Source organism: Harpegnathos saltator, unplaced genomic scaffold (genome assembly GCF_003227715.2).
Source record: "Harpegnathos saltator strain DR-91 unplaced genomic scaffold, Hsal_v8.6 scaffold38, whole genome shotgun sequence".
Taxonomy (NCBI): Eukaryota; Metazoa; Arthropoda; class Insecta; order Hymenoptera; family Formicidae; genus Harpegnathos; species Harpegnathos saltator.
Window position 1 is genome coordinate 887378 of NW_020230183.1, and position 26930 is coordinate 914307.

At 53.0% G+C, this 26930-nt stretch overlaps 1 protein-coding gene across 8 annotated transcripts in view; it reads right to left on the bottom strand.

Moving 5' to 3' along the window:
* Nucleotides 1-26930, bottom strand: part of Dscam2 (Down syndrome cell adhesion molecule 2) — a 100921-nt gene that overhangs the window by 24045 nt on the left and 49946 nt on the right. For 5 of the 8 annotated variants that reach the window (XM_025300689.1, XM_025300687.1, XM_025300684.1 and 2 more), the window contains exons 1-7: nt 14896-15027; nt 14457-14807; nt 10439-10603; nt 6640-6786; nt 6431-6548; nt 1370-1531; nt 845-1128 (exon numbers count right to left, since the gene is read on the bottom strand). In XM_025300689.1, the coding sequence (XP_025156474.1) occupies nt 845-1128; nt 1370-1531; nt 6431-6548; nt 6640-6786; nt 10439-10603; nt 14457-14807; nt 14896-14932 (1264 nt within the window). In that variant the 5' untranslated portion in view covers nt 14933-15027. Of the gene's footprint in view, nt 1-844; nt 1129-1369; nt 1532-6430; nt 6549-6639; nt 6787-10438; nt 10604-14456; nt 14808-14895; nt 15029-26930 lie in introns of those variants that run through there. The other 3 variants (XM_025300691.1, XM_025300688.1, XM_025300685.1) reach the window with 3 other exon arrangements.

Genomic DNA, 26930 nt, shown 5'->3' on the forward strand with positions numbered 1-26930 from the left:
GAGGTCGAGACACCGGGTCTCGTGTCTAGCAAACGTCTCCTTTATTATACGGGATCTCGGGGAATGATGCTGCAGTCGTGATCAGACAGCGCTGTTATTAGTACCTCTCGCGATGCCGGCGAAGCTCAAACGCGATCATTACATCGCGTTCTTAACGGCATATTTAATCGACGAAATGTTTCATGCCCGAGCGCCGCGCTGCGTTCTCATTACCGTCCAAGGTTAAATCATTCTAAGCCGTGAACGTTACTCCTTGTTATTCCTCGACAAGCGCGCGTACGAGGATCCATTTTCGGTCGGAAGGTTTCGTCTCCACGCTCTAATCGCTCGCGCGAAACTGCTCGTGTTTTGAGACGCCAATTTACGTAAAAACGATCGGTTCCGAGACAGTGGAAGTGTAAGTATTTCGTTTTTCGTCTCTGCCCGATTGACGTTACATTGACGTATTCACACTCTCTTTTATCGTTGTGTGCAAATATCGTATGGTTTATCGTTCGGTTTTCTCGTTAACTGCTCCACTCGATTGTACTCGAGAGGAAATTTCCCTAGAGCGCGTATGATAAATCTATAGAATAAGAAGCGACAAGTCGCATCTGCGAGAGTGGATTTGTAGCGAATTCTCGAAAGAGATTTTTATTTTATTTTTATTTTTTTTATATTTTTTTATTTTTTTATTTTTATTGACCGTTTTGTCAAACGCGCATTTTGCCATTCTCGAGGTGTCTCTCTCCCGCGACAAGTTGCGTGTGCTCAAAAATTCGAGCTCGCGAGATATTCTCGGGATATCGGTCGGCGCGAATCGCGGCGAGAAGGCGCGTCGGTGCCGAGGGAAATATTTACGTACCACCCAGTTGAAGTTCCGCCGACGCTTGAGCTGTATCGCCTTCCGACCGTCGCACAATGCACTGATACATGCCGCGGTCTTCCCGGCCGATCCCGTTGAGCCTTAACAATTCCGATTGCCTTCCCGTCCCTGGGAGTTGTCGGCCGTCCTTGTACCATGTGATGAAGTGCGGCCCGGCTTGCGGATGCGTGCCGACCTCGCATCTGAACTCGGCGTTGCCGCCCAGGTGAACGCTCAGCAACGGAGGCGTCACTTCCACGTGAAGAGGCGCCGTCACGATTAACCTGAGGGATCGTGATAAAAGCACGTCGACACGTTACATCACACGAGACGAGCTCGTGTGACGTACGACGTGATCGAGCGACGTGCGACGCGACGACGTTACGACGTTGAAGGCGCGAGGCGACGTGTCAGCGAAGCGTCTCGGAGTCGATGGGACAATGATAAGATGTTTCTCTCATGTTGATCAACAACCGACTAATTATTCGAAACGAAATTTCCCTTGACTTTTATCCGAATTGTTACCTGATCTCAGCGCTCGCCTCACCACCGGGATTGGAAGCGGAGCAACGGTACACCCCGCTGTCCTCTAACGTTACTGCCTCGATCGCCAACACCGAGCCGAGCAGCCTGGTTCTGGGCCCGGAGAGCACCAGCATTGGCTCAGCACCCGTTTGCGCGTACCATCTGAAAGCGAAAGTGCCGGGAACACTTTGAGTGCAACGATGTTTGCTATTTACGTTGCCGTTCATTTTGAGCTCGAGAGAGAGAGAGAGAGATAGAGAATTTTCATCGTGTTCGGGATAGCAATGTTTGAGGAAGCACCTCCGTATGAAAGGTCACGTTGAAACGTTGAGACGCAATTGGAAATCTTTCGCCAGCGATAAACAGAAGTTATCGAGCGCGTCCACACACGTGCACACGGAAAAGCGTAAATGTGTAAAACCTTCGAGGAGACCCAAGCTGGGTACAACAAAAAAGAATGTACCACATGTCGCCGCTTATATCGCTTAACATGAATTCTATTGCCATCCTTATCGATCTCGCATCTGAATATTTTATCGCATTGGCTCGCAGCGCTCGCGCCGAGTTTGCGCCGCATAATCGATTCTCCATCCGGTGCCGATTGCGACGCGATCGGGTTCACGTCTTTGAAGACAATGCGACCGATACAATCTCCAAATCGGTCAGCCCCCTTGCTCTCTCCTCCCCTTTCTCTCTCTCTCTCTCTCTCTCTCTCTCTCTCTCGCTCTCTCGCTCTGTCACTTTGTTGTTTGTGTCCCCCTTCTGTCTCTCGCACTCCGCCTCGTTGACGAATAATTTTTCATCGAAAGGCAAAGCAGCTGGGGCGCGCAGCAAAGAGGCGGCGAAGGGGGGTCGCGAGGGGAGCGGTTCAATTTCGCTGGCTTTTCGGATACGTCGACCTAGAAACGACGTCGAGGCCGACATCCGCAGCAACGTTTATCCCCGGGATCCTCTCTCGCTGCCACTCTCTGCAGTCACTGACAGTTCCCGATCGCGACACGTTCGGGGACTTCGGGGGTTTGATCGCTCGGGGGGTCTGCTCTGTCGTCTCCCTCTCTCCTCCTCCTCCTCCTCCTGGTCTGCTCACACTCCTCTTCGTCGTACGTTCTCAATTCACCGAGATATTTCGCCGGACGTCCGGCCGAAGTAAGTTTGCCCGCGACGCGGCGGCGGATCTCGCGAGAAATCTTGACCGATAAAACCGAATGGGAGTTACGGGCGAGTTATTCCCGCTTAATGGCTTGTTAAGAAGCTTGAGACTCGCCGCGACGCTCCAGGGCGGGTGCGATCGCTCTCTCGATTTGTATGCTCGCGTAAACGATTCAGTCGGGAAGTTACGCGCGCGGAACGATGGGGCTACTTGGATCGCCGTGTCGTTAGGAGATAGAAAAGTTCGGGAGCGCGCCACGGCCGGCGTGTCGTAAAAGTACTTAGAAGTTGCGCGCCCGTCCGCGGGAATTCAATAAATCTTACGGTGCCGCGGGAGAATCTTATCCCGCCGTCGCGATTTGTCCCCTCGAGCTCCCTACCGATCGGCCGCTTATCGTAAGCGCGAGCGGCTGTTACTGTACGCTTCGCGATCGCGATACATCGCGGCCGGATATATCGCGGCGGCAGTCGCGTATGTATCCCGCGACAAATTTATGACGTCTCTATACGCTCTATACGAGCGCGCGTATAAATTCGCATAATGCATTTCTCCCCGGCCGTGGCGGGGCCGGGGTGGCCGTGCGCGTCGCGCAATTCTTAATAACGCGGTAGTATTTCACGAGGGGGAGGATTCACGAGCGAATCGCCGCGACGTCGTGTGCAAGCGCGCGATACGCGCCGCGTTTCGGCCCGCGAGAAGACAATCAACCCCGTTGCCCTAAGGGGAGAACGGTGGGAGAGGAATGGGGAGGATGGGGGTGGCTGTGACTTGAAACGTATTACGCGAATGTATTTTTCATAGAAGAGCTACGACCGGCTCTCCGCTCGCCCGCCCGTGTCGCGATATTGCCAATAAATTTTCATTCCGTCGAGCATTTGCCGGGCTGTATTCGCGGTCTCTCCGCGAAGAAAGGAGGAGAGAGACAGGAAAATATCTCTCATTCCGGTCTTCTGAATGTAAATTACTTTAGCCTCTCTTACTATACTCTTTTTTTCTCGAAACATTCTTTCGGCGTAATACACGAGGTATTTTTATTGCGAATTCTAATTGCGGACTCTGTAATGCCGCGTTTTCATCTCCCTCTATCTACCTCTCATCGTTCTCTTTCTCCCTTTTCAGCGCGAGTTGAGAGATCTTTGTATAAGAGTCCTTCGTCATCCTCCTTTTCTATTATACTGATTCTTCCTTCCGCTTCGGCGAAGGGCGACTTCTATTGCGTATAGACCGGCGCAAACCGTTCTTCCGTTTATGTGACAAATGTGCAAATATTTCTAGCCGTGGCGAGAGAGAGAGAGAGAGAGAGAGAGAAAGGAAGAGGGAGATGTAACACCTCGTGTATCGAACGGCCGACGACTCGCGCCGCGTTGCGCGTACACGGGGTCGCGGAGGACGGTGAGAAGGGCCGTTTGTCAAATTCTCCGCTCTGCAAAGTGGCAAGGAGATAAAGTACGGCGTTCGATTGTAGCGGCGGAGGGGCGGGGGGGGAATAGCCGCGGAACGGAAAACGCGAGGTCGCGGGCGTCGGTGAGCGAGTCTCTCTCTCTCTCCTCTCTCTCTTTCTCTCGGCTCGAGCGACATGGAGAGCTTCCGATTGTGCCACCCTCGCGAGGCTTCACGTTCGAGTGCTCCTACTTTTCCACGATCAAAATCGTACTCTCTCGCTCCTCCTTGCCTGCTCACCTGTCTCTGTCGCCCTTTCTCTCTTTCTCGCGCGCGCTACGAGCACTTCGACGCTCGTCTTCGTCTTTTTCCTCCTTCATCTCTCGCCGAGTATCATCCGTCCTCCTCTCCTTCTTTCGCGTCACCCCGCTCCCTCCCGTAGGGCTCGATCGTAATTTTTCCAGAGAGGGGGGATTAAAGGAAAGGATTGAGAGGATTGCTCGTGCAGCATCGCCCGCCTCCTACCACCCTCCCGGCCGCCACGCCGACGGATATCACGGAGGAGTCGCGGAATCGCTCAAAGAAGCGTCGCGTATGAAACGATAGGCGCGCCCGTGCGCGCTTGGTCGTCCTTCCAGTGTCGATTTCTGGCGCACAAAGGCACTCGCATTCATCTTTATGTCAGCTGGCACGAGATGTTCGGGAGACGGCACCTTCACGGCGACAGAGGAGGATGGCGACGGCAAGTGGACGTCGTTTCTTTTCCTTACTTCTCTCTTTCCTTCTTGCTTTCTTTCGCTGTCCCTCATTCCTTTCTCCCGCCTTCTCTCTCCGTTCTTCCTTTTCCTTGTCGCGGCAACGGCGGCAGCGAACAAATCCGTTTTCGGTGCGCGGATAACGAGCGGCGATCTCTCGCCTCTCTTTTCCACGAGATTACTTTATAATGGGAAAAGCTGTGAGACGCGCAATGTGCCGTTTTTCTCTTGTTACATCCCTGTTACACGAACTCTCGTTCTCTCACACTCTCTTTTCTCTATCTCTCTCTCTCCCTCTCTTCCTCTCAATGATGATGTATGTTATTTAAAACGACGGTGATTCTAATAGCGGCCGGACGTATTTGCGTTGTAATACGCGGCGTAGTATTTCCCATTTACCTTTCGCGAGGCGTAGGGGTACGTATTTTCATCTCAATGTGCGAGAACCCGGACGTTCTGGAATTTTCCGTGCGTTTTAACCGCGAGTGATACGTTGAAATGCGATTTCGTATGCCGCGAGATCTCATGGAAAATCGTCCGGCGAACGTCCAACCGTTTTTATCGTGAAATCTTTTAGCGTGCGCTCGAAATAATATCACTGACGAACCAGCGATGTTCCTCGCGGACCAATTCTGCCATAAAAGAAATCACAAATGTGTTATAAACCATAAATTTATAATACAATTCCTGAAAAAATGTCGCTGCAATATATTTCATTCACCGAATCTATCCCCACGAGAATATACCCCCGATATTCCCGATATTCCCGATATTACGCGAATTAATTTTGGAAAAAAGTGATAATAACGACGATGATGAAATTCAATAGCTCTAAAAATACGAAACGCCAGAATAGCGCGAAAGCCGAAGCTCACGAGGACGCCATCTTGGATCAGGGGACTAAGGCCGCTGTGCTCTCGCGAGACCTCGATAGCTGACTGTATACGATGAAGCGCGCGGCGATCAGCTGTCGCGTCCGTGGCGCGTGACTGACCTACCCTACGCGCGCGTGGCGCGTAAGTGACCTACCGCTACGCACGCGAGTTCTCAGAGGAGCGCTACTACGCGCTCGAGGCCGCTTGCGCTACTCGTAGTACTACTCGTAGTGCCACGTGCCCGGCGCGCCTCAATGAGCGAGAGTCGCGCGCGCGCGCGCGCGCGCTCCATTTTCGGAGCGCCGTAATTCGACGGAACGTCATTGTAGACACACGAGAGGCGAGAACCGGTCTCCTTCTATCGCCGCTCCGCGTCCGAGCGTGTTAATGATCGATGTTCTCGTCGTGCGAGTACACGCGTACACGAGTATACCGTGCGCGACGATGGAAAGTCGCGAAAATGAATTCCTTGCCGGCGTATGCCTGATCAGTGCATATTGATGTATCCTCGCGCGTCACGCTGAAGGAAAAATGATCATAAAGTCTCATCAGTTTCTTTACGCCTTCTTGCCATTTTCATCGATATGTCGACATGTGGATACCTTTGGTATTTTGCACAAACCGCTTAGCGTTTTTCTTTGATACTTCTTACTTGCATTCTCTGTGCCGTGGGCTTTGCTAGCATGACGCAAAGTTGCTATTATTATTGTTATAATTATACGAATTCGAACGATAAAGGAAGGTTCGAGCAATAGAAGTAAAATACAGGCAGCGACAACGGTGTTTTCTTTTACGAAATCGCATTCGCGAGCGTGTGTGTGTGTGTGTGTGTGTGTGTGTGTGTGTGCGTGTTTGTGGGGGGGGGCCGGAAAGTATAAAGGATTTCCGCAAACACACTTACCGGTATTCGGGCGAAGGGCAGGCTTGCGCCACGCAGACTAACGACGTCGATTCGTCCTGGGCGACGTGAACGACGCCAGAGTTTTCCAGTATCACGGGAGGCATTACGCCTCTGTGATCTGTGAAGCAGAATGCAGAAAACTCGGCGCGTCACAGCGTTTCCAGCCAACTGTGCAGCTCCTTCGAAAGTTATCGGGAACCGTGACTCACCTGCTATCCTAATGTTGGCCGCCGAGCTAACGACCACTTGTCTCGTGAGACGGTGCATCGTGCGGCATTTGTAGCCGTTCAGCTGGTCGTTGAACTCGAGGCTGTGCACCAGAAGCTCTCCCGTGGGAAGCAGGTGGAACTTGCCGTCTAGAAAATGCAACGATCGAGAGCAGTCGTAAAATGTCAAACGTATCGAAAGGCGTCTCATGATATACAGGACACCCCTCACGGGCAAACTATATAATAGTAAAGCGGTATATTTTCTGTCGATTCTCCCCCTCCAGACTGAGATATTTAATCCCGAGACTTCGCGACGCGGTCTCCCCCCTCCGTTGAACTTACGCGCTTACAGCGAAGAGACACAGAGCGGAGTTTGAGCGACAATTGCGTTCGGCAGACGAAGAATTTCCACGGGTTTGTTCGACGCGCGCACATCTCGTCGCTTTATAAATAAATTACTGACTGTGGCTTCTCGTGACCTCTTTCCTATTTTTCGTTCGTTTCAGCTTTTATTATTACTTTTTACACAATTGACGCCGCTTTCGTTCCACAGCGCGATCAATCGAACCGGCCGGTCGACCGCGAGGCTCGCTGTAAAGCTGCAACGGCTCTCTCGTGGATTGTTCTGTTTAGGCTACATGAATAATACACGATTTCCTAATCCCGCCGTATTATTCATATCGAATGCGCGCCGATAATAATTGGGATCAACGTATCCCGAGCAACAGCGCGTTGCTCGGTTATCTTCAACGACCGCGATAACACCGCCCGCTGGCTGGATTACGATATTTTCGGGCCCGGCCGTATTCGCCTGACGATAATTACGTTAATTCCGGCGTTTCCCCTTGTCCGATCTACGTGACATAGGGGCGCCGCGCCCCCCCGTCTTGCCCCGGTCGCTCATCCGCGCGCTTGGACTAAGCTCGGGGTTTCCTTAGATAAGCCCGGGCAACGCTTAACGACCACAATTATCCTAAACAGTCGCGAAGCCCGGCCCTGGAAACTTGAGTCTTTTCGGGATTCGCGCGGGAAATCCCTAATTCGCGATTAGGTCACGTGCTACGTGCACGATCGCTGCATCGTCCTACTTACAGCGCGCGCGTGTGTAGAATACCGAGCGCCGGCATGAATATATACAGCTGATAAATATTCGAGTTACTTTACATATGTATGTATTTCCGTTACACACACATACACACACACACACACACACACAAACACGCCCGCGACGTTTGAAAGTATTAGACCAAAGTCTCAATCTCTAATTTCCCGAGAGTTATTTGCGTTCCACCGGCGGACGGCTATATCCAACAACGTCGAACGTTTTCGCGTAATATTAAGGGAATCTTAATTTTAGAACGTAATTATATTATGAAAATTATATATTATAAGATCCCATCACGGAGTGAGCTCGCCGCGTATAATTGGCCGCATTCAATTAATCGTCGGTTATTTCCGAAAGTTCCTCTCGGATATCCTCGAGTTAACGCAAACTTTAAAAAGTACCTACGTAGTCCCCTCTCTCTCTTTCTCTGCTAGAATTTTTTCGCGTAATACACCTAGCGAGAGGAGGCGAGACGCGGCGGATGTAAAATCGCGACACGCTTCGGCAATCGAATTACGACGCTGACGATAAAGAGACGCTTCTCTCTCTCTCTCTCTCTCTCTCTCGCGTCGACGTGCGAAAGAAATTTCGCACGCAGGCTCACGCAGGCGCTCTTGTATCGCGGCGGTGTGTACATAGCACATAGTACACGCCGTACATAGCTCGCACGCGGTTGAATGAGCCCGCTCATGAGATATTAGAGCAGCTAAGAGCGGCTGCGATAAGGCCGCGCTTTCCGAATAGATTGTCCGCCAAGTCAGTGGATCGAATGGTCTCCATGTACGTATTGTATGTATTACATTCGAGGCGGCCTATAGCCGCGTGTGGTGCGCGCCCGCACGCTTCCATTCACGATAGGATGGGGGGACGCGCGCGTATGCACATATCGCGCATACATGAGTCAAGGGTGCCATGTATACACCGGGCGAATCATGTCCGAACTGATACCGACACACAATCGCGACCGACGGCTACGTGGAAAAACGCGCGCGCACTACCAGTCGCCTGTTGTTGTATCGACGAGAGGCCCCGTAATACTACGATACCTCGTCCGATAAGCGGAAGGCGTTTAAATCACAGAGAGCCCCACCGCGGAGGAAAATGTCGCGATTCTTCTGCGTTCCCGAGGTGCCCGAGGTTCTCTGCGCTGGAGAAGCGAACGGAGGAATATCCGTCAATTCCGGAGAGCATTTCTGACGTAAAAATTGTCCTAATTAATTCTCCTGGGAGAATGCAGCAGCGAGAATGAGGAGGAATTTTCGGTTCGCGGTATATCGAGTTTACGGCGGATACGAACAACGCGGCTTGTCCTGTAATTAGTATTATTCTGATTTAGCTAATTATGGCCGCTAATCAAGTCGCAAAACGCAAAACGGAGAGGCGTGTAACTGGCGTGTACATCGCGTGTCCCTCCCGCGCTCTTGTACGCAATTTTCTCGGGACGGGCCCGCGTTTACGGTAAATCTGATTAATCTGCGCGAGCTACTAATGAACCGATGCTCTGCCTCTCTCTCTCTCTCTCTCTCTCTCTCTCTCTCTCTCTCTCTCCTTCTCTATCTCTCTCGGCCAGAGGTCGGCGTCCTCGACAATCTCAACTTGCATCCCCCACGCGGAAGGAGACGCCACATTATTGTGGATATTAAATTTCAGCCCGTGCATCCGCGACGGATATTAAATTTTAGTCCTCGTAAGCAATGGCGGCCGAGTGCGACACAGCCACACGCGTACAACCAACGACCGCACGAAAATCGCCCCACTGTCACCGACGTATAATTCTTCCTTCTCCATCGTTTCCGTTACGGCGCCCGCGAGCCCGGAATATCTCGCGCGCACGCATCAGCGTCGTCTTCGCGATCACGACGGGACGACTGGATTAACGAAATTCTACCAGAAGGAATTCTCTTATATACCGGGTAAACTAAAGTGAAACTCAGACACGTACCCGTGAAAATAAAAATTACACGTTGGGTGGGGAAAGAAAATATATAAACATATATAAGTAAAAGGGAATATATCGGGCATATTTATTCGAATTTGTTTTCGTCGAATATATTAATTGACGTAACACAAGAAGAATCTCATAAGAAACTTTCCAGTATAAAGAGAAACATATCGTTTACATACATAAAAATATATGCAAAAATAGCATGGAGAGACAACGTATAAAAAAAAAATAATATATCAGAGACGAAGAAATAATGCATTTTTTTTTTATACCGTTCACGTTGAAGAGTCGCTGGGATTTAGTTTCCTCGGAAGGCACCTACCTTCGCTCTCGAGAGCCGCCGCCGCCGCCGCCACTGCAGAATCTCACAACTCGTGGTACGCGCGAAATAATTGCAGCACGTACTTTACCGTCGTTTTACCGTCGCGGCGCGACTTAATCCTTACGCGTATCTCGTTGCGGAATCGCGGGAAATTTATCTCCCTCGCGAGTAATCTTTTCCGCGCGAGATGATTTACGCAGCCGCGGAAATCTCTCGTATGCCTGTGCGGTAAAAAGCGCTATGCATTCAGACTTTTTCATATAGTTTTCCTAGTTAGCCCCCTTTACGAGACGCGCGCGCGATGAGCGCGAAAATCTCGGCATTGCCACGGTGCGGGCGCGAGCGCGCGCTCGCCCTCGCGCTCTCGCACTTGTATGGATATCTCCCTCCCCCCGGCCCCCCCCCCTCCCCCGTAAGATGTATTTACCTCCTTGCAGCGAGGGGTATATGTGGGACGAGGGCTCGTGCAGCCAGGCTACGACACGCACCAAATCTTTCACGTAGCTCGGTATGATGCAGCGCAATATCGCCGTGCATCCCCTCGACGCGCCTCCCGTCACCTCCACGTCGACTTTGTACGCCTGAGCCACCACTGCGAACACAGCAATAAAATATCGCATGAGGTCACGTGCGTCGCGGCCGGTCCCCCGCAAATCGCGAAACAATGGCTTACACGTTCCCTAATCTACATTCGAGATTCGTTTCCTCCGTTGCCTGTTAAACAGAAAATCGATACACGCTACCGCCGGAAGCGATATCGAGACTGCGAGGCGCGCAGTTCTCATCGCAAAGTTCCCAGCGGTCCAACACGATCGTCACTCTCTACACGACGAGAGATCGGGACGTTTGCAAATCAATCTCTCTCAATTGCCAATCGCTACTCGCCCTTTGAGACATCTGTTGAGGTATCGTGTCCCAGGTATGCTGCGTGTTTGATAGAGAGAGAGAGAGAGAGAGAGAGAGAGAGAGAGAGAGAGAGGGAGAGAGAAAGGGAAGCGGTAGATGCAACGAAGGAAATTACAAGTCGCCATTAGTTTGAGGCGACGTCGCGGCGTAGTTTGCACTCTCGGTGGTCCAACGACGCGACATACAACGGTTCCGCGTGTCTGCGTGTCTTTTAATTGCCGGCGTAATGAAAAAGCGATCGCAGTTACTCCGAGTCTCGTTTTCAATTACATCACCGTCTTGCTGCACCGTGAGAGTTGCGCGCGCGGGGCTGTCGCGTCGCCTCTCTCTCTCTCTCTCTCTCTCTCTCTCGGCCTGTCTCGCTTCACTTCGCTTCCCCGTCTCGCCGCGCCTCGCACACACGGATACACACGTATACGCTGACACTGTGCATACACAGGGGGTGTCGTGCACGTCGTTACGCCGCTGCGACTGGGTGAATCTCGACGTCGGCGTCGGGGATGCGCCGAGGCGTGAGACGACGCGAGCGTAACGAACGGCTCGATGTCGTCATCGTCGTCGTCGTCGTCGGCGGCGTGTCTGCCGTGTCGCTTTTTCTCTTTCCCGCTTCCACCGTTCCATCTTCATCCTCCCCTTCTCCTCTTCCTCTTGCTCCTTCGCCTCTTTCTTCTTTTTACACCCGCTGCTGTCCTCTCGCGCGTTCGAGAGGCACCGTGCTCTTCCGGAGATTTTATTTACGTGGAAATTCCAAGGGCGAATGCCGCGATGGCCAGCTGCCACCGACGGTGTAGTCTGACAAGCCGCCTCCGCTGCCACCGCCGTCGCCGCCGCCGCCGCCGTCGCCGTCGACGACGACAACAACGACGACGTTGCGACGGTACGCCGCGTAGACCATTTTCTCAGTCCCCGCAGCGCTGAATTTCTTCATGCCTCCGTTTGTACCGTTTCACCCTCTCGAACCCCTCCCCCCTCCCCGGGTCGCGAGGACTTTATCTCGGCTTTTTCTCTTTTTCAGTTCGCCGTTTCTCTCTCCGGTTTCTCTCCGGCTGCCTCTCGCTGCCCCTCCGTCGTCGTCGTCGTTTCGTTCCCTCGCGCGCGTGTTTCGCGAGAAAAATCACGTCGAATCCGCGATACTCGAGGGAATTTTCGGTGAGAAGGTTTCCTTGACGCCGCCCGCGACGTCGCTCAACACGTGGAAATTGTTCTAGGAGAGCCGATAACGTGTCTCGATGTTGAAGCCGCGAAATGTACAATTTACGGAGTTTGCGAGTTCGCGTGTCTTCTCTCTCCCTTCCTCCTCTCTCTCTCTCTCTCTCTCTCTCTCTCTCTCTCTCTCTCCTTCTTTTCTCTCTTTCTCCCTCTCTCAGGGAGAGCGTCGATTTTCTCGCACGACTATTATTCACATGTTACACAGCGGCTTTTCTGCAGGATTTCCCGGAGGTCTCGTGGAGGACGGACTCTCCGTCGCTCGAGATTATCGCGGCCGCGTTCGCGCCTTTTAGCGCGAAATCGTCCGCGAAAAGCACATTCGCTTCATCGAGCGCGAGCGCGGGATAGACATTTTTTTTTGCGTTTGTTATACCGAAAGCAGGAAGTAAAGTTTTAATTAACGGTCACACGTCCGGGTCAGAGCTTTATGGTCGCGAGCGGATGAAGGAAAGGGGCGGCAGCGCGAGCGGTACGGCAAGGGTGGCGGAGCTGGGTGGAGAGAGATACCGAAAGCGCCGCGCCGCGCCGTGCCGCGCCGGGTCGACCTCGCAGCTGCCACGGATTTGCATTCAGATTGCGTTTTTTTTTTAAGAGGTAATTACACCGAGCTCTGCGCGCGACCGGAAGGGTACCTGCGCGCACACCTCATCTGCATCGGTCGGCGCGGTTCGCCGGCACCGGCCGGAGCCTCATTCCGATCTAACACGCCCGTTTCACGCGGCTCGACCTCTCTCGCGACCGGTCCCCCCCCTCCCCCCCCCGCCCGCCCGCCGCACGCGGGCGATTCGATCGCGTTCGCGTGTGAAAATCGCCACTCGGCGGGATGTTCTCCCGCGGGGAGAAACCGGGTCAACGAGACGATTCCGGTGGGCAGAGCGAGGGAGAAAAACAGCGCCGCAGCTGCGCGGAAAATATCACGCTCAATCTCGCCCGGAGGGAAGGAGGACGTTACCGCGCGCGGTAATTGTCCATCGGCTTCGATCCAAATAATCCGAGATGTCGGGGCACGTTTTCGCGAGGAATGCGGAAATAGGCGGGAACTCGTGGCGCTCAGAGACGATTACGATCGCGAGAGTGCCTCGGAATCTTGCCCCGCGAGGCGATTTTCCGCGGGGAATCATCGCGCGGAAGCGAGACAACGAGAGCGTGCTCGACTCGGTTCGTCCTCGGTTCGAAAACGAAGGAGAATCTCTCTCCTTCGTTTTCGATGCGTTTTCGCGATTTCACTCGCATCAGGGACGTATCGTTTATTAATACTCAGACGGGGCTGGACAGAGGTACACGGACGAGACACACTTGTGACGCACTTTGCCGACGCGAAGCCATCATTAATGAACTGCGGTTCCGCGGGCGTCGCGTATGCGATAGGAACATTCGCGGTCCGATTGCTCGTGAAGCCGGCCTACCCGCGATTACACGTTTTATCGTGCACGAGAGGCGAGGACTTTCTCCCTCCTCCTCCTCCTCCTCCTCTCTCCTCTCTCTCTCTCTCTCTCTCTCTCTCTCTCTCTCTGTGCGTGCGTGCCCGTCTCTCGCAATTACCGTTGACTCCCGCCAAATATCCGCGGCATTCGCGTAATTCGCTTAATGGACTTTTCCAATGACCCGTGGCATCCGCGGGCGAAGCCCTAATATGACGACCGCCGCGCGCCGTGCCGATTACGCGCGCTCGCCGCTCCTTAATTAAAGGATACCTCGGTAAATAAAGGATGTAATTGCCCCGGGCGCTTTTGCGCGCCGGTAACAAAGTTGCAACCAGACAACGTTATCTCGCCAGCGATTTCGCCGCCGCCAGAGCGGCGAAGCGTTTGCGACCAATGACAGGGTTCGCGCAACAAATAAGTGACCCGGCGAGGAGGAAACGACCCGCGACGCTCGTCCCGCTTTGGTCGTCAGTTTTTGATCCTCGTTCTGTGACAATCACATCTCTGATTATACGCTTTATAAGTTATAATTGAAATTATTTCCTCCACTGGTTCGTCTAAATGCTGGGTCAGTCATAAGGTCCAGTTCTATTCCCGGGGCAAATTTGACCTGATAAAGTTTTATCTCTTATCATGAAATCTTGCTTATCGCGATCGATGCTGACCAATTAGTCACGAAGCAAATAATTATCGTCGTTCAAGAAACTCATATCTTCATATATTGTAGCCGTTTTATCTTCTCAGCAAAACTTCAGAAAAATTCAACCGAGCTTGCCGATCAATCCGCTTCAATTAATTATTCGCAAGCATTAATTGGAATAAGCAGCGAGAAATAAGCCAATGAAACTCGCAAATTGGAAAGGACCCTTCGCGCTTGGAAGCGCTTGGAATCGCGAGTTCGCTCACCTGCTCTGACCTGCACGTCGCGGCTGAGCACCCTGCCGACCGAGTTGCTGGCGACGCACCTGTACGCGGCGCTGTGCACGTCCTGCCGATAGGCCGCGGCCGGAAACGGCAGGAGCACCAGGGTGCCGTTCCTGAGGACCCTCCGCACGCCCGACACATCGTTCACCGGGTGTCCGTCCGCGGTGGACCAGTCGATATTGGGCGGTGGACTTCCGGAGGCCGTGCAGTCTAACCAGGCGCCGCTGGAATTCGAGAATTCGATCCTCGACGGCGGCTCCAGCACGAAACTGGGGCCGCGTAGGTGCGCGTCGAAGCCGTGCCCGCCCGCGGACGTTACTACAGCAGCTGCACCTGCACAGACAAACGCGTCCTTTCGTCAAGTAACGACGTTCACTCGCGACCGTACTCGCGATCGGTACGGCGGATCCTTTGACCTCACTTTGGACGAGGGTCGACGACACTCCCCATGGAATCATCCACAGCGATGACCTCGGATGAAATAAATCATTGTGTATTAATTCTATATGTAAATATAATTCAATTTATAATTCAATTTATAATATACTGTAACGTGACTCACACGATGTAATCTGATTACATGTGTTTCGTGTTTATCATGACTTTATCATATTTTGTCACATTATACGTTTTATCGTTATACGCATTACGGCGAGACCGAATCCGAGGGCGGAAATTTTACACCATTTTACACACGCGCGCGTTTTGTAATCTCGACAAACTTTCCAACTTTCTCCCGGGATTCGAGAGCGAACGGTAGGCGCGATGCGACTAGCGTCTGAAATCCCTTGGCTTCAACCGACCGACTTGACGACGTTAACTAACGGCAATTTAATATAAAATATCGGATGCGCGCGCGTTTAGAGGTACACGAGGCTGTGCGACGCATGTCGCGCAAGAACGTCTCTCCTACAGCGGCGGCATCACCAGCAGGCAGCATCATCACTATCACCACCACCACCACCACCACCACGACGACGGCACGAGGGTACGAGGTACGGTACGAGGGTTGTTAGACGGCGAGCACGGAAGCGACGATAACGCGCACATTGACGTCCAGTCGTATCAGCCGGAAAACAGTTTGACAAGTTCCAAAGTGGATTAATCAATGTGCTTAGCGTGCCGATCGAACGCTGCCGACGACGTTGCCAGCGATGCAACTAATACGTCGGCCAAGTTATTGTCCTCCGTATATGTACGGGAACGAGCGAGCTTGCGCGCGCGCGCGCGAACGGGGTTCCGGAGACACCCCACTTGGGCGTAATGCTTTGATCGAGGGCGTGAAAGCACGAGTCAGCAACTACTTGGCTCTTGTATCGTTAGCGAGCGTTCGCCGGTTAATAACTCCGCCCGGCTGCGTCCCGGTCGTGTCAATGTTATGGCGAAATTTGCGAGCCGGGGGAGCCGCGATAAATTTCGCCCGCCTACCGATTAGCCCGCCTATATACCTCTCGCGCCCGGCCGCTTAAACTTCGGCCAGCGTCGACTTGACTCCCAACTGCTGTTACGTCGCGATTCGGGTTACGCGGGTTCCCCAAGACGACGACGACGACGACGACGACGACGACGAGGTTGATAAAATGGTTTTAATAACCGCGGCGTTATGAATCGCGCTTTTGTGGGGGCTCTCTCTCTCTCTCTCTCTCTCTCTCTCTCTCTCTCTCTCTCCCTCTCCCAGCAGCTTTTAACTTGCGCAATCGATATCCCGCGGTGGGTTCGTAAAAGGAGAAAAACAAGGAGGAAAATTAAGTGTTAAGCGTAACTTGGGCGTTTAGTCGATGATTAATATGTCATCTGAGCGCTGAGCGACTTCGTTCTCCATGGGAGAGTGATTAAAATATCGCGAGTCGACGTACGCGCGCACTCTCACTGTCACTGTCGCGTCTTTGAGCCAACACCTGCGATTTGCACCGGGAAACCGTGAAACGCCAAGACAAACAGCTAATTGCGCTGATTTACGGCGCCGGAGAAATTGCAGACGGCCGGGTAAGCGGAATGGCATCACCCCCCCCCCCCGATATTGCGTATATCTCACGGGCGCGCGTTGTTCACGAGCGGCGCGACGGCTCGGTAAAACGCGAAACTCATAACGACATTCGCGGGGCGCACGGGGCGTAACTCGTTTATAACGACGTTCGAGAGGGAAACGCGCGTCCCGGCCGAATTCCGTAATGTCATCGTGCGCGTTGCATGCGCGCGCGGCATACAAAACACAAAGTATGCAAATCTCTCTCGCTCGTGGGCACGCAAGAGAGGGCGGAGGGTGGAACGAGGCGGGAAGAAAGGAACGACGAGAGGAGAATGCGGAGGGGATGGGAATTGAAATCGTGGTGTCCGGCAATTACGTTCGCCGTCACGCCGCGCCGGCCCGCTTCCGGAATTGTGTCTCTCGCGGTGTTACTTAATTAGTAATTCCGCGCGAGTGTTCCAGCGTGGGTGGCTTCAGGCGGAATCCTAAGCGACGTGTCTACCGACGTCGGGGGGATTTTCGAAGACGTCGCATCGACGATTTTAATCGCCGGAGAATTAATTGCATTAGAAACGCAGTGCGTGTGCATACGTCAATCGGATAGACAGAACGCGCAGCGTTTTCCGAGACTCGCGAGAGCGAGTGAGGGAAATGCGAATCGGAGGAGTGGCTCAATTTATGCAGCGCGGCGTGAAAATACGTTGCGTTTCTCGCGTCACATTAACCTTCTTAGATTCTCGCATGATTTCCCAACACACCCATTCTCGGCCCCGTTCTCGGCCGTTCGCGAGACCGATGTTTAAAAATAACGAGTATTAATTGAAATTGTTCTCAACAGGGACTTGGGTCTCTGGTACGGGCGCTCGCGCACGGATGGTTTCGGAAAAGCGTCGATTTTGTGCCTCGTTGGCCTGAGAGACCGATAACAGGCGAGTCATGAAGGGTTAATATAAAAAAAAAAAAAAATACGAAGCTATTTTTCGCCTGACCGGTCGATCCTGTTGTCAATTTTTCGTTGTCAATTTTTCGCGCTCGCCGTTGCTTGCACGCATCGGTCGTTGCGTCGTGAGATCTATATAAATCTCACCGCGCGCGCGGGGTTCGAAGTCGCGCTAACATCCCGTCTTTATGACGCGTACTCGAGGAGATTTACCTATCGACGTGGAAAATCGAGGAGCCGAAGAAGGCTCGCCGTGCCGCGCGAGCGAGCGCCGGCAAGATTGAACACGCCGGTCGATGCTCAAGTTGACTGGCCGTCACGACGGTGTGCGTTAAAGCGACAGAGACGAACGGATGGAGCTGTGTAGCGAGTAGGAGGTAGTCAGGAATACGAGAGCGAGGGACGAGAAGCAGAGAGCGAGAGAGAGAGAGAGAGAGAGAGAGGGTGAGAAGGAGCGAGACTAGCGAGGGAGAGCGAGAAGGGGTGCAGTCGGCGGGTAATAGCTCCCTATTACCATAACGCTTGGCTAAGCCGGCTAATGGGTTCCGCTTATGCCGACCGGCAAATTATTATTAATCACATTGCGTTTATTACCGATTACCGTTTATACGGCGCGGTGACATTTGCACTTGGCGGCTGCGCGCGCGCGCGCGCGCGTTTCCAGTCGCAATCGCACAGCTGGGCGCTTCAGCTCGTCGCTCGTATAGCATTTATCCCGCGCACATGTACGGGATCTCTTTCGGCTTTGGACGGCTCGTACAGCGGCTCGGTGCCAGCGAGCTCGACGAATGCTCAACTCAACTGCGCGCACGGGCTTGCCTAACTTTGCTCGCATAACCCGAGCACTCTCTCTCTCTCTCTCTCTCTCTCTCTCTCTCTCTCTCTCTCTCTCTCTCTCGTGCACTGCGCGATAATGGCGAAACTGTATTTCACGATATATCGTCGCAGAGCCGGCCTTTGAATTCAGCGCCGCTACTTTGCGCGCGACTCTCTGCTTTAAGTGAGACGAAAGAAAAGCAAGGAAAATCTCTCGACGAGGTCGGCTGCGCCCCGATACATTCGGACCTGTCGGATTTTTACTTCACCCCGACGGTCGGTCCGCGTAAGAGAACGAATTCCTAGCTTCTCGTTGCCGTTTCAGCGGCATAACGCGCAATTAATTATTGTTCGCTATTGCGGGCTATCGCGACCTAATTATCGCGCGAAAGCAGTCGTGCCGTAGAATTCGTGTTTACCTCTCTGTGATTATATAAATTAATGTAATTAAATCTTCTCGGACGTAAAGACACAATCACGTTGGGTTTTAACCATCGCGTAATTGTGAAAAGCTGGTACTTGTTGGACTTATTCGCCCAACGGTTATTCACCAGCCCGGGCCCTTCACCCTACTTGCCGTCTAATCCTTTTCAAATTAACGAGCCGTAACATAGGTCGCGCATAGATTTTCAATCGGAAAACACTTGGAAGGAACCGCCGCGTATGCGGGGAAACTCTTGCTCTCTCTCTCTCTCTCTTTCTCCATGTTCCACCTTCATTCACTCGCTCAAACTTCCTCTTTTTCTCCCTCCCATCCCTCTCACACTATTTCTATAGCGGTTGCCTCTCCTACGGGATCCACTCGTGGTCGTGGGTCAGCTTCCGAAATCCGAACTCTCGAGCAGGGATTTCTATCATCGTCGGGCTCTCTGCTTTCGCCACGAAGCATTCGGGGAATCGGCGGCTGGTTCGGTAAAAGGAGCTCGCACTACGAACCGGGAATCAATAGGCGGAACAAACTGTGTAGGTGGGTAGAGGTCTCCGGTAAGATTGAATTTGCAGACTCTCTCTCTCTCTCTCTCTCTCTCTCTCTCTCTCTCTCTTCCTCTCTCTCACCTCCTCCTCGCTCCGACGAGAGAGAATCCCGGAGAAAAGGTGGAGGGCAACGCCGTGCTTGATAAGAGTCCACAGTCGTCTTGCGACGACGGTGGTTTCTCTCACAAACCTTCGTGTCTTCCTCCTCCTCCTCCTTCCCCTTTCCACCTCTTGCTTTTCTGCCTACAGTCGCTCTCTCCCTCTCTCTCTCTCTCTCTCTCTCTCTCTCTCTCTCCCTCTCTCTCTCACCCTCCATCTGTCTTTCGAGAGCTCCTCGATGTTTGCTCTGCCTATCAAGACGGCAATTATTTGATCCGGTCGATGGAACGTGTCCTTCTCTTGCTTCCACTTCCGTTTCTTTCTCTTGCATTCACCACCAACGTTTCACGATGACTCGTCAAAATTTTATCCCGTAGATTCCTCGGAGAGGAATCTGCCTTCATCCTTTCTTTGTCGCGAAATCTGTCGTGATCGCGCACGAGTCGCGTATGCCGTTCGTTGTTGTCCTTCGTAATCGTCGGTTCGAGCCATCAGGGAGTCTCGTAATCCGCGAGTTTGTGGAACTTACGATTGCTGTGCAACACTCGCTTCACTTGCGTGGCGCTGCATCGTGTCCATTAAATTAACGCACGACGATATGTCAGCGAGCGTAAAAAATACACGCGACTGTGCGTGGTCGCGATGAAATCTCCATAATCCCCGCCGTTTGCTGCTACCGTCGACGAGATGTTTCGCGCGCTTCGACAAACGAAATGCCTGAGTAATCGTCCCGAGAGTGCCGGGCTCCTCCGTTTCCTTTTGCACACGTGCATTCGGGAGTAACGGATTAAAGACGACGTCGTCGATGGTCGCGGCGAAACTCTGGAAGTCGATAAGATCGCTGATGGCTCGTACGAACGAAGAAAGGACCGAGGGGAAGGGCGGTGCTGCAGGTAACGTTGGTGGTGGTACGTGCGCAACGGACGAACGAGCCGTTTTATGAGCCAATGCGACACTTGTCCCCCATGTATGCAAGTCGCAGCCGGGACGGCAACAAGTTGAGAAAGTTGTTTAGAACGCCCCGGAACGAGACGGAGATCGTTCCTGAAAAACTACGGTTGCGCAGGGACACGGGCAATTTTCCAGCTCGCGCGGAAACTTTCCGCGGCCGGCAACAAGTTGGGGAAAGTTTCGCCATGGCGGCGGCGGCGACGGTAGCGACGGAGACCCCGGGGGAACGTTTCCGCGGGCCGTTTCAAAAACTGTCGAACGACTAATCTCATGGCTTCCACCTTCGAGAGCGCGATAGGGAAGTTCGTTCCGTGACCGGAGCCCGCCAGTTCGGCGCGTTCGCCGCGGAAAGTTCGGGATTGCACCGGTAAGCGGGTTAGATCAAGCGCAAGATAAAAGAGCTCGGACATCTTGCCCTGCGAGCGCGGCTCGTCTCAGCGAGGATAATTTATATCTCCTTTCATACGACGCATACGGTGCTCTCGCGCGCGTCTTTATTTCTCCGGGAGAGAAGGAGAGAGAGAGAGAGAGAGAGAGAGAGAGAGAGAATCTATCCAGAAAGAGGGATAGATTCTCGCGCCCTCCTGGGGAGAGGGAGGATTTATAGTGCACGCTTTTCCGCTGCGCGCGTGATCTGTACATCCTGTGCGCGTGGACATCTCTCCATTCTTCTGTGTCATACTTCTTTGCAAGCGTATATGCTCCTTTGTTTCATGTTACATGATGGTGTCCATCTATAAGCTCTCTCTCTCTCTCTCTCTCTCTCTCTCTTCGTCTCCCTTTACGCCTCCGCCGCTGTCCCGATGTATTCCCTTTATGTTCGCACCGTCAGAGGATCGCTTCTATATTTCGTTCTCGTAGATTTTCACTCTACGCTCACGTCTTTCATCACTTCCCCCAAGTTCTACCTCGATCCTGAATTTCGCGCGTGCTAGCGCGCATATCTCGCGAGCCTTTCCCGATGATGCGATCCGTTCCTTTGTCCGCACCGCGCACGGATGTCCTCATTAATTTTTTAAGGTTCTCCACCGCTCGCGATATTTCATCGGTGGAGTTCTTCACCTTCCTACCACCCCCTTTCCCCGAGCTTCTTCTTCGCCCCGTACGCTAGCTCGCAGAGCATCGTTGCCTCTAAATTGCTCTGGCAGCACAGCCCCTTTCGCGCCGCTCGATGCTCGCGAACGAACGTGAATTTATAACATGCCGTCAACTGCGAGACAGTTTCGTTTCCGAGCTTCCTGCCCGTCAGTTGCACTTTCGCCGGAAGAACAGGGCGCGCGGAAGGGCGCGGGACGTACTCTCGCGCGCGCCCTTCCGCGCGGGGAGGGGGAGGGGGAGGGGACGGAGGCTCCTCCGGGATGGTGGTGTCGACTTCGCGAAGGCGTTGGTCCTTTCAATTTCCCGAATAGAGGATGGCGACGAGAAGAACGGGTGGAGTGATTGTTGGAAATATGAGAGAAACTTTCAACCTCTCACGCGAGCGAGCAAGCAAGCAAGCAACCCCCCGTCCCTCCTGCCGTTAAGGCGAGCTCGCTTTTTCCACCTCGCCCTTCTTCCCTCTCCCTCCTCCTCCTCCTCCTCCTCCTCTTCCTCATCTTCCTCACCTGCTGCTCCTCTTCGCCCCTTGTCTTCCGGCTCGTTCGCATGCAGTCTTCGCGAGTGCTTCGCAGCGTAACCTCTTCGCCATTTTAAAGCGTCCTGAAAGCCTCGCGCGCGCAGTCGAGTTTTCGGAACAAAAACGCGCTTCTCTCCCTCCTGCCTCCTGCCTCGCTCACCCTTTCTCTGTCTTTCTCTCTCGCTCGGCTCCGTGCTCGGCTCGGTCTCGTTTTCTATTTTTCCCCTTCCTCATCCGCCAAAATTCATTTCCCGGCGCTCTTTACCCGTGTCTCTTCGGCCACGTCGCACCTCGGCCGGGTGTATTCACCGGCACGACTTTCTTAACTTCGCCGCGTCGCGAAGGTCGCGGGAGAGCGAACTTTCATCCGCGGCCGCTCGAGCCGGCATCGAGCTTGTGTTTATATTCGGGAAAAGGCAAATCACGATTTCGAGACGCGAGCGCGCGAGAACTCATCTCGCGATAAAAGCCCAGGTACAAACAGAATCGAAATCCTTAAGTAGATGTTTAAGTGAATTTCCCTTGGCAACGCGGCCGCGGCCGGGCTCTGTCCCATTATTTATCCGTTAAATCGCGTAACGTTCTGCCTTTACGCTAATGTGCTTTTCGCAGCGACCTTTTCATTCGCGTTTCAACCTCGGCCCGATGAAATCTCGCTCAAAGCGGGAGATCGGGAGTTAGCAAATTGCAAATGGCACGCACTTTCAACGGGCGTCCGGAGGTAAATCCAGGATTCCGTCTGATCCTGGACGGCGAGAGGGTCGAAAGGAAGGAAGGAAAGAGAGAGAGAGAGAGAGAGAGAGAGAGAGAGAGAGAGAGAGAGAGAGAGAGGGGGGGGGGCGAGAGAGAGATAGAGAGGAGAAAAAAGAAATACTCCAGGCACGTTTTACGTTCGCGCGAGGCTCGCTCAGGGGAGAAATCCGCTCGTCCTCTCTGCGCATTTTCCCTGTCCCCTTTTTTCTCTCCTTTGTACGTCCGCCGAGCCGGAGAGAGCGCGAGCGAGTTGGGCGTCCGATGTCGGCGGTAATGTCGCGGCGGTCCGGGAGGAGGAGACAAACTGCAGGGATGGGACCCGCGGCAGGTGCAAGGATATACGCCCGCCGCGAACAATGAGCGCAATCAATGCTGCACGGCACCCCTTCGACGTCAATCAAACGGCCGGCGAGTACGCGCCACTAGCCCATTGGCCCCGATTGCCTTTTGTCGCCCTTCAGTGTCCGCTACAGCCACTACAGCGAGGACGGCGAGGGGGAGGAAGAGAGCACGAGAGAGAGAGAGAGAGAGAGAGAGAGAGAGAGAGAGAGAGAGAGAGAGAGAGAGAGGAGGAGGGGAGGAAAACTATAGGGAAAAACAGAGAAAGACAGACAGACAGAAAGAAAGAGAGAGAGAGAGAGGGAGAGGGGGGAGAGGGGGGAGAGAGGGCGAGAGAGTGCGCGCGGTCAAAGAGAAGCGAGATGCATCGTGCTGAATGTGGTGAATTCCTGCCGAATACTCGCAGTTGCAACATGCTTGTTGCGAGGACGACGCGGAGGGTGGGTGGAGAGGGCACAGAGAGAGAGAGAGAGAGAGAGAGAGAGCCGTTCCATCGGTCGGTCGGTCGGTCGGTCGGTCGGTCGGCTGGTCGGTGCGCGACCTAATTTCTCGGGGCTAGCTCACTCTCGTGCGCGCCTTGTCCGCCCTCCGCATGTCCATCCGCGTCCGTCCATCTACGTCGCGTAAGCGGTACCTCCAAAATTGCACACACGCGTAAACCGCACACGTATCGCGCCGTATACGCGCGAGCTGAGAGAGAGAGAGAGAGAGGAGAGAGAGAGAGAGCGCTCGCCGGCGATCGATGATCGTGACACGAGAGCGACGCGGCGATGCGAGATAGGCGAGGTACATCGGGCCGATCGAAACGCGGTGTATTATTTTAATACGTTACGACATTAAATCCGCGCTGGGGATTTGTTTAGGGGACGCATCACGCGGACGGTTCATTAGGGATATCGAGCGGTGCTCTTCGAGTCATTCTTCGAGCCGACAGTCGCAGGATGATACGGAGAAATTGATTGACGCGGAATTAAATCATCTCCGGTCCGCTTTCTCGTACTCCGCACCGTTCCCGCGGAAAAATGTGAAATGCCAATCTTCTGACTCCGGGAGAGCTCTTTCCAATCCTTTTATAACTCCCGTATGTCTCGTTTCTCTCCGCCCATTCATTTCTCCGCATCGCGTCCGCTAATTTCGCGGATGCTCGATTCAGGTTCTCGCAATTTTCATGGCGCGGTCTCTCTCTTTGGGACATTTTCCGCGCGTCCACACGTAGGACGCGCGAGAGCGGCCCGACTGCCGTTGTTCGACGTTGATACTGCGGCCGGACTGATTGACCGGACAGACGCACGCACCAACATTGCGGATAGTGCTCGCCGTGTCCTTTGACGCGTTTCCGCTCAGCGGAAGTGCTGCCAGACGTACGTCGCGCAGCGGCGTCGCCCGTGGCTTAAAGCCGCGCGGATATTCGGCGTCCAGTGTGGCCGGTCGCATTACGCGCGAAGTGCAGTTGCCGCTTTAATAATCCGGCTTGACAATTGCGTCTGGCTTCATTTGTGCAGCGCGGCCATGTAACACGTGGCGCTCATAATCCAAGAGGCTGCTGGTATGTTAATACCACCGGACTTGCGCGCTCGAGAAAGATCGGGGGGAATGCGTCGTCCCGTGCGGCTCTTTCAGCGAAAGACACGGGAGAGAGAGAGAGAGAGAGAGAGAGAGAGAGAGAGAGGAGAAGAGGCGATGAAGAAGAGAGGAAATGGTCGAGGCTGAAATTACGGGATAGGATTTTTCACGGGCCGATCGGGCGGGGCGAAGTATCACGGCAAGTGGATCACGACGGAACTTTGCGATTCGTGTTGCGCCGGGTCCGCGTCGTTAGCACTATTGATAGATCTAATTCGCAAAAGCGGGAGAGGGTGCGCGCGCGTTTATGCGTCCGCACGTTTACGCGGGATCCGCATGCTTCGCCAGCGAAACACCGGCGCGCTGTTTAAAGCCGGGTGGCTCGTGTTTGCGCCGAGTAACACGAGCCGCGCTTGTGTGTTGCCGCGTTAATGGCGCGGTATTTATAATTGTACTTCGTTATTGATCATACTCGAGATCTCGCGTAATGATCGAAGGGCTTTCCAGCCTCCGATTTAGAATCATCGGTTTACGCCTCGTTAGCGATACATCATTATACGCCAGTACGCCGAAGATATCGCGTGTGTGTATTGTCGCGTGTATTGGCCGTAAAATCGCGCGTCAGGATTTTTGCGTAATTGGAGCGATAATCCGCTCGCGCGCTAGAGTCGCGTCGGCTAACGCGACGTGGCAGCCAACGTGGGAACCGACGTTTGTGTATTTCTCTTTGTGCGACCGGAAAGCACCATCGCGTTAGTGACAGCTTGCTGAAAAAGAAATTAGGTTAATGCGGTAAAATAAAAATAGGAATATCGTCGACACACAACAGCTGCCTCTCTCTCTCTCTCTCTCTCTCTCTCTCTCTCTCTGTTTTATAACCCGCACTTGCATAAAAATGTATCTCCAGATGTAACAAACGTTGGACGTATATACACATACCTGGTGTACAATCCGGATGTTATGTATAACGTCTTGACGTCATAATTATAATTGCTTGTGCAATTTTTAACTTTACCATTTTATCTTGTTATTCGTAAGACTGTAAAATCGTAGAAAATCTTAGTAAGCTGTACTTGCATTGAGCTGCGCTTGAGAGGATTTATTCTCGGCACGCTGAATAAATCATTAGCTCTTAGTAGCAATAATAAATAAGTGTGAAGGCGTATATGACAATTTTTAGCCTCACCATTTTATCCTGTTATTCGTAAGATTGTAAAATCGTAACGAAACTGTAATAAGCTGTACTTGCATTGAGCTGCGCTTGAGAGGATTTATTCTCGGCACGCTGAATAAATCATGGCTCTTAGTAGCAATAATAAATAAGTGTGAAGGCGTATATGACAATTTTTAACCTCGCCATTTTATCCTGTTGTTCGTAAGATTGTAAAATCGTACGAAACTGTAATAAGCTGTACTTGCATTGAGCTGCGCTTGAGAGGATTTATTCTCGCTGAATAATGAATAAGCTGAATAAGCTGAATAAATCATGGCTCTCAGTAGCAATAATAAATAAGTGTAAAGGTGCACATACGACACTGTCAATGTGTGTAATCATAAATTTAAACCGCGGCGTAAATTCAGAACCCGTTATCAGCGGTGCACGTCAACGCTCGATGGAATGCTGACATTTTCGCTGGCCGAGATAACGGCGGCCGTTTACCTGCGCGAACTCTAATCTATCGGTCATCGCACATCTCCCTTTAAACGCGACCCGACGTTCGACGCGCGGCTCTGTATCGAGTTAACGATGGATTCAGCCTTCGCGAAGTTTATCGCTTTCGACAGCTTGAGGAGGAGGAGGAGGAGGAGGAGCCGCGCTCATCGCGAGATATTACAAGAGGGGCTCTCGGGCGCCGCGCTCGCTCGCGCGAGGACTTTCGGAGGACGGGGACTTCTGCGGAGCAGAAGGTGGACTACGACGGCAGGCAAGATACGAGAGGACACCGATGATTTCCCAGGGGGTCGCGTCTACCTCCTCATACTCCGTCGTCAGCGTCGTCCTCTCCCGATACTATTTCTTCCGCGCTTCCCTCGTCCTTATCCCCTCGAGCGTATCTTATATCTTAGGCGACATAGTCGTTATCCCTTCCACCTCCTCCTCCTCCTCCTGCTCCTCTTCACATCCTTTCTCCCTCCCCCGTTTCCTCATCGATGCGTTTTCATCAACCAGTGAGGCGATTCGCGCGAATTTCAATATCTCCGCGGCGAGGAGAGACAAAAGTCGGAAGCGGCGATCGTCGAGAAAGCGCGACGGCGTTTCGCGTCCCGCAAGTGCACGTTTTGCGGATTACACATATATAATAAACAAACCCCCGGGGCATTCTGCCGAACGGTATTCAAATATTTGCGCTGACACACGAGACCCGGGGCGCCTCGATGTCGTCACGGAAACACGCACGGTATTTTTACATCGACCGATACGCGAGGTTTCATCTT